Source organism: Lactuca virosa, chromosome 4 (genome assembly GCF_052849685.1).
Source record: "Lactuca virosa cultivar CGN04683 chromosome 4, Lactuca_virosa_CGN04683_v6, whole genome shotgun sequence".
Lineage (NCBI taxonomy): Eukaryota > Viridiplantae > Streptophyta > Magnoliopsida > Asterales > Asteraceae > Lactuca > Lactuca virosa.
In genome coordinates this window covers 473,621,720-473,629,861 of record NC_136429.1, presented here as the reverse complement: position 1 = coordinate 473,629,861, position 8,142 = coordinate 473,621,720, and the positions used below count along the sequence as shown (strand labels likewise).

The 8,142-nt window shown below is 35.9% G+C and overlaps 1 protein-coding gene across 1 annotated transcript; it reads right to left on the bottom strand.

Annotated features, from left to right (window-relative positions):
- Positions 1–2,078: 2,078 nt before the first annotated feature.
- On the bottom strand, positions 2,079–2,534 carry LOC145106849 (ethylene-responsive transcription factor ERF109-like). The gene has a single exon (XM_079043777.1). The coding sequence runs from the start codon at positions 2,532–2,534 to the stop codon at positions 2,079–2,081; it is 456 nt and encodes a 151-aa protein (XP_078899903.1).
- Between the last annotated feature and the right edge of the window lie 5,608 nt (positions 2,535–8,142).

The following is an 8,142-nucleotide window of genomic DNA, read 5'->3' as shown; positions in this document are numbered from 1 at the left end:
CGGAGATTCATTAAAGATTTTTCACATGTAGTTGTACCTCTCACAAGTCTTACATGAAAGGAAGTAAAGTTTGAATGGGATGAAGCCCAAGAAAAAGCTTTCTCAACTCTGAATGACCTTTTGACTCATGCTCCGATCTTATCACTTCCAGAAGGTGATAATGATTTTTCCGTGTATAGCGATGCTTCAAGGTTGGGACTCGGTTGTGTGTTGATGCAGCGTGGTAGAGTAATAGTCTATTCCTCAAGACAACTGAAAGAATATGAAAAGAATTATCCGACCCATGACCTCGAACTCGCTGCAGTAGTATTTGCCCTAAAACTTTGGAGGCATTAACTTTTTGGTACAAAATGCCAATTGTTTACCGACCACAAAAGTATCAACTATATATTCAGTCAGCAAACTTTGAATATGAGACAACAGCGAGCCATGGAGCTGAGACTAGGATTGCGAAATCATGTATCATCCTCGAAAGGCCAATGTAGTTGTCGATGCACTTAGCAGGAAAATTTATCGTAATAGTGTGTGTTATGTTATTACTCACACTACAGTAAAGTTCACTATTCTTGATGAACTAGAAAAATAGCAAGTAGAGGCCTTAAAGCCAGAAAATGTGAAGAATGAAGGGATGGTACATTATGTTGATATTTTACTTGATGATCCACGTGGATTGAAGGTATTTAAGAATCGGCTATGGATTCTAAATATTGGCAGATTAAGACAGAAGATTTTAGATGAAGCTCATAAGTCTAAACTATCAATACATCCAGGTACAAGTAAAATGTACTATGTATCTTGTATGGTGGAAACAAATTGAATATCGCTAACCTATTGTATCTTGTATGGCGAAAAGGTATCAATTTATTTATTTGTATACTTTTTAATAATTACATTTTAACACTTTATATGTTTATGTTGATATATATTTTGGGACTGCAAATCTCTACTGTGACATCCAAGACGGCTTTTAGTACAAGCGGGCGAATATTAGATCCATACCGAACAAATTTGTCCGCAAATATAGTAAAGACTTTGGTTTGTACCTAAGATTGGGTAAGGAAATCAAGAAAGGCAATTGTAGATAACATTGATGAAATTTTGAAAAACGATGAGGTCGCGAAAGCTTTGGAAGAGGCGATAAACAATAGAGATGGAAAGGAAAAACAACAATCAATATTATCGAATAGTTAATTCGTATTGGTAAATGTTATTTTGAATATGGTTAAAAATTCAAGATTCATATTTTCGTTTGCATGTTTAATGTTTAATGTTTAACTTACATACTTATATATGAATTTTTGGATGTTTAATGTTTAGTGTTAAATATATTGTTTTCATAACTATGCCACAAGATTTGGATGCATATAATATATAGTTACCTATATTCATTGGTGATTATTTTTTTATAAATGAATTTATATGAGTTATCATTTGACCGTAGCATGTTAAAAAGATAAAATAAAAATATTATTTTTAAACTTGTGAAAACAACTATAGAAATGGTTTAATACATCCGAAAATATATTTTATTACATTTCTAATACCTTAAATAATTACAAAACAACCACCTAAGTTTAAAAAAAAGTATGAAACAATCCGGTTTATTTGGTTGTTTTCGGTTCGATCCTTAGACATATATTAAATGTTATACGGTTAGTAACCGAATCGCACCCGTATTAGCTTAAACGGTCCGGTTTTCGGTTCCTCCTATTAGTCTTATTTGGTTTCGGTTTATCGGACCGAATAACATCCATAGTCTAATCATTCCGACAACTGTAAACGAAAAAATACACAGTTGGAACTCGAATTCAAGATCAAATTTTTAAATATTGGATATATGACATATCCAATACAAAAATTAAAATAACTATCTTAATTGGAATCCAAAAAAACTTAATATCCAAATTTGGAACATCCAAAAAAAATTCGGATATCCAAACATTAAGATAATTTTAGTTGGAACTCGAATTCAAATGTTTTAGCAATCAATTTAGGTGTACAGTTTACCTCTAACATAACCATTACCCATTGTATATTACACGCCTCTTGTGTCCCAGTTAAAATTTGGATTTCAGGTGTCATTCCAAGTCGAGGTTTTTTGGGTACTCCTCCACCGGAAAATTCGTCTTCGCTTTGTTTCCTCTATACTGAATGTTGGCGACGTCGTAAGCTCTGGCGGCCTCTTCTGCAGTCTCAAAAGTCCCCAGCCACTTCCGCTCCTGCGTCCCCGGAACCATTATCTCCGCTGCCCATTTCCTCGACGGCCGGAGACGAACTCCTCTGTAAGCCATCTTCCTTCTCTTCCCCGTCTCTTCTCCACCATCCCCGGCGAACATTTGACACCCCAAACAGTGTTCCGGGATTCGCATGCTACATTCGCCGCAGATTTCATGCTCCACTGGCGACGGATGACTCTGAGAGCTTCCGGTTTCACCACTGCTTGGAATGACGACGTTTCCGCCGCAAATGACATACCAGAGTGCTGAAACAATGGCGGAATTCTCGTCGTCGAAATTCATGGAGAGATTATCCATTTTGCATGATGAACAGGGTAAAGTGGTTTCTTGGCGCCATTAATTATATAACTGTGATTGCGGCGGATGATGATCGAGGCTCACGTGTAAACTTCAGTCAACCCATTAATGTTAACAACTTCTCTGTTTTTTCCTTAAAAATTTACGGCCTCTCCCCACTAGATATTTGCTGGTTATAACTTTTATATGAATAATGAATTGGATTTTTCTTAGAGCTTTTTAGTTTAAATTTTAATACACTAGGGTTTTGTTTGTCGGATTTTGTTAGTTGTAATTGTTGGTTAATACTAATATTGTATTTATTTATTTGTTTTATTTTCTATTTTAATAGTTATATGATATGGACCCCTTTCGGTTGGGTATGAATTCGCCACTAGTCAGCGCCGAGGATAATAGTGAGGATTGACGACGACGACCTAGACCATAAAACTCTGTCGTTTGCGAACTCTTGTATTATAAATTATCACCCCTTTTTCTTTGGAGTTTGTACATTATCAGTCCCCAGAGTGTTAATTTTTAGATATACATTATCAGACATGAAGTACTTCTACCATCATTTCCTGCAAATTTGGTATTACTTATATTTAGATGTTGTTTAGAGGAAAAATGGAGGTGGTCGTCTGAAATGGAAAAAGAAGAAGAAGAATATGTGGTGACAAGTTACGGTATTTCCGAAAGACACTTCTCTCTCTTTTTATTCAAACACAACTTTTTCTTTTAAAAATTGAAAGGTTGCTGAACAAATAAAATATAAAAATTTAAAAGCTATCAAACACTCCGAGTTTAAAAAATTAAGAGCAGGTGTCTTATTCGAAAATTAACAACCCTTTACTCTTATTTATTTAGAATAACTAGCCAAAAAAAACTGTTATAAGATTCAAATGTGGAAACTTTTTTTTTGAAATGCTTAATTTCTAAATGATGATTATTAGGTCACCATACGGATAGTTTGCTCTTTACTCTATATTTTCTTGTAACAATAAGTTGTTCATTATTTACCGGATAGGTAGGTAATCCATGTATATAAGTAAGACAACCTCTAAAACAACTTTGAAAGTAAATAAGCCTAATTATAATTAATAATATATTTGTGATAGTTTATTTTATTTTCTTATTTTTATTAGTTTATTTTAGTATTTTTAGCTCTTTTTATTAGTATTGCATTATATATTCTTTGTTTTCTTTATCATGGATCGTGTCGGGTACTTTCTATTTTGCATGAGATATTTTGTAGGGTTTTGGGGTCATTGCGGTTGCGGTTTGACCGGAGTTGGGCTTAGTGGGCTTCTCGATGCATTATTGGGCCTTGCGGATCCATAAAAGGAGATTTGGGCTTGAAAAGCTAAAGACTTGGATGAAGTGGGCTTGTGAAAATGGATCATGGATTGTTATTTTGGGCTTGGAGCATCCATATTTGAAGCTAGAAGATGATTGGTTAATTTGAATCATGTGAGATATGGAGGGACCAAGGGAATCTTGGGTAGTGGAATGGTTAGTGGAGGAAAAATGAGCCAATAGCATTCCAGCAATATTTGCACGGGTAGATTTTCACGCGCGCGGGTACTCGCGCAACTGCCCAGTTTTGGGCATTTTGGTCATTTGGCTTACCATTTACCTTGGGGGTTGGATCTTTCAGCTATCACTTCGATTTTCCACCATTAGAGACCAGAGGAGGCGATTTTTGGAGCTTGGATACACATTCTTCTTATCTTCCAAAGTAATTGTTAGTTTCTTGATGCAATTAGACTTTTGTGATTGTTATTTTGTTGCCATGAGTGGCTACATTCTCTATTTTTGTTAACTTTGGCTAAAACCTTGGAGTGTTTGTGGGTTTTTGAAGGATTCATGCTTATTTATCATTTATCTTATGTTTATGATTCTAGTTCATATTTCTTATGCTTGTTTAATACTTTGATCATGACCTTGGTACTTGAATAAGCAATTGTTGGTTTATTTCTTTGGTTTAACATTGAATCATTGATTACTTAGAACAAGAGCTTTATAATGGTAGAAATCATCTCTAGCTTATGAAGCATAGCTTCTTTATGGATGTGTAAGCATTGACATCCTCTAGGAATTGGGATTCCTTCATTCTTAAGGCTAATCAACTTCTTGGGTTCAATTGCTTCAATTGGATCTTTGATTTTGATTGAGAAAGTGTGTTGTGGGCTTCCCCAACCTCCATACTACCTATGGGTAATCTTGGCATATCATGCTTCATGATTGCTATAACCAATTTGGGATGAATGATAAGCTTCATATTGAATCCTAATGATAAAAACACAAATGTTCATTGTGTTGAATTGCCTTGGTTAACCAATTATCTCCAATATTTGAGCATCTCACCATCTTGCTTAATTGCAAGATTTTTAGTTATTCAAATCTTTTAGTTTTCAAGCAATCACAACACCCCCCCCCCCTTTAGTTTAATTGTAGTTAGTTAGTTTATTTACACTAGTTCTATTGGATTGCATTGGTGACTGAATACCACCATTTCCCCGAGGATCGATACCCCTTTTTACCATTATATTACGTTTTATTTGCAAACAAAGGGTGTAATTTGCTTGGTGGACTTGACATCCCATCAAGTTTTGGCGTCGTTGCCGGGAAAAATCGGTTATTGTTATTTGATTGTTTATGCCTAGGTCTACAAGAACCGGTGAACTACTCTACAATCCGGAGATTGAAAAAGAAGCAAAAAGGTTGTAAAAGTTAGCCAAACAAGCAAAGCAACAACAACTCGTTCAAGCTTCTTCCTCTTTTCCACTAATCAACATAGAAGACCAAGTTCATACTTCAAGTAATACTGACACCGAGCCGAGTTCTCCAATTGTTGGTCATTCATTTGAAGACATTCTGTTTGAAAACTACATAGCCATGAATCATAGCTCCTTCATGGATGTGTAAGCATTGACATCCTCTAGGAATTGGGGATTCCTTCATTCCTAAGGCTAATCAACTTCGTGGGTTCAATTGCTTCAATTGGATCTTTGATTTTGATTAAGAAGGTATGTTGTGGGCTTCCCCAACCTCCATACTACCTATGGAGAATCTTGGCATATCGTGCATCATGATTGCTATAACCAATTTGGGATGATTGATAAGCTTCATATTGAATCCTAATGATAAAAACACAAATGTTCATTGTGTTGAATTGCCTTGGTTAACCAATTATCTCCAATATTTGAGCATCTCACCATCTTGCTTAATTGCAAGCTTTTTAGTTATTCAAGTCTTTTACTTTTCAAGCAATCACAACACCCCCCCCCCCTTTAGTTTAATTGTAGTTAGTTAGTTTATTTACACTAGTTCTATTGGATTGCATTAGTGACTGAATACAACCATTTCCCCGAGGATCGATACCCCTTTTTACCATTATATTACGTTTTATTTGCAAACAAATGGTGTAATTTTCTTGGTGGACTTGACATCCGATCAAGATTTGGCGCCGTTGTCGGGGAAATTTGTTATTGTTATTTGATTGTTTATGCCTAGGTCTTCTAGAACTGGTGAACTACTCTACAATCCGGAGATTGAAAAAAAAAGCAAAAAGGTTGTAAAAGTTAGCCAAACAAGCAAAGAAACAACAACTCGTTCAAGCGTCTTCCTCTTCTCTACTAATCAACATAGAAGACCAAGTTCATACTTCAAGTGATACCGACACCGAGCCGAGTTCTCCAATTGTTGGTCATTCCTTTGAAGACATTCTGTTTGAGAACTACATAGCCATGAATCATAGCTCCTTTATGGATGTGTAAGCATTAACATCCTCTAGGAATTGGGGATTCCTTCATTCTTAAGGCTAATCAACTTCTTGGGTTCAATTTCTTCAAATGGATATTTGATTTTGATTAAGAAGGTGTGTTGTGGGCCTCCCCAACCTGTTGGATTAGATGTCTAAGCCCATAACTATAATTGGTATGTACTTGACCAGAGAGTAGCATGATCCATTTGGGTTGCATATCATCAAGACAATTTGTTAGGATGGACTTTTGAGAGGAGGTTATTTATGGTTTCTTAATATATATATAAGTTCTAATATATTAATATGAAATCTATGATTTAATTAGTATTGATCAAGAATTAGTTTGCAATTAATTTAGTGATCAAAAGAGACTAATTAAATTGATGGGGACTAATTATGGTAATTAGTTATATTTATATGTGTTGGGCTTATGATCCATGTTGGACTAAGTTTATGAATGGATACATAAAGAGTTGGGCCACATGAACCATGGATCATAAAACCCATGGGTATGGATTTGGGTTATACCCATGACCCTTGGAATCCTACATATAAATATGAGCTCCTTAGCCTAACACTACTAGAAAACAGACCTTTAATGACGTGCAAACAATAACACCCAGTCATTTACGATACGCAAAAGCGTGCGCCCTAAAAATAATGTCATCTCTTCTAAAATTTGAAGGATAGAGGACACACATTTATGTGTGCCCTGAAATTAGTGTCAGAAAAGAAAAAAAAAGAAATACGGAGGGCACCTATCATACAAAGTGTGTCGTGTAAAGGTGTCGCTTTATATTTTTTGGGAAATGAAATCCCACAAAAATTAAACACCCCGCCTGATACTCCTTCTTCTACTTCTAAAATCCTCTGCTAAGAACCCTAAATCATTCATAACCATTTTCCATTCCCAAAAAAAATTAAACATCATCCTTACTGCGACTCCCCAAATCACCCTAAATCATAAATCCCTAAATATTAAGAACTCTAATTTGTTCTTGAGAAACGGTGCCTTAGATCAAAATCTGTGAATTCAACTTCGAATTAGTTCAGGTTCTCTCAATCAAGAACCTCCCCATTGCCGGAGTCAGTCGTTCGTTATCCCATATGGTCATCCTCACAGCCTCGGGCTTTATCAACTCCTTCCGCAAGATCTTTATCATAAATTCTATCAATCCTAACCTTTCGCTCAATCAAGAAACCCTAACCTTTCTCTCTATTCATGAGCCAGTAATCCCGGCAAAGAAGATCAACATCGAAGACCAACTGGTTCGATTTTTCCCTAAAACTGGTACAACTTCTCCTAAATCCGACATCACTCCACTCTCTGAGTTTGTTTTCTCCCTAATCGATGCATCCACCTTCTCGTCTCTCCCCCTCCACCAGATTTTCTCTCATCTCTCTCCTCCATAGATGAAGATTATCGGAGATGTGAAGGGAGTAACCGAAGGAACCCTACAAACACTTCTTCTCTTGCGAGTTTAGGTAAGTCTCTCCTCCATAGAGTATACTTTCTTCTTTCATGTTTTTGCATCTTTGTAGTGACAAAGAACATGGTTTGACATGCGGAATTAAAGTTTGCACAATGAACATGGTGATTTGGGTGTTCAAGAGATGTATTGAATATGTATGGTGTTACAAAAAGGGACATAGATCTACATCAAAATAAATAACACACACTTACACACTCACTTTTTACACCTCTCAAGCACACCTCTACAAGTGGTATGAACCCACTATTTATAGAGGTGATTACATGTCTCTCTCTCACTCTCACTAACACATGTGTCTAAAGGCTAATGCACCACATGCAAGTGGATCTACATGAGTCAAACCATTACAAAGTCATACATGAAGAACTTT

Coding starts and splice junctions, on each gene's coding strand:
- LOC145106849 (XM_079043777.1), bottom strand. CDS start 2,534: ATGGATAATCTCTCCATGAATTTCGACGACGAGAATTCCGCCATTGTT.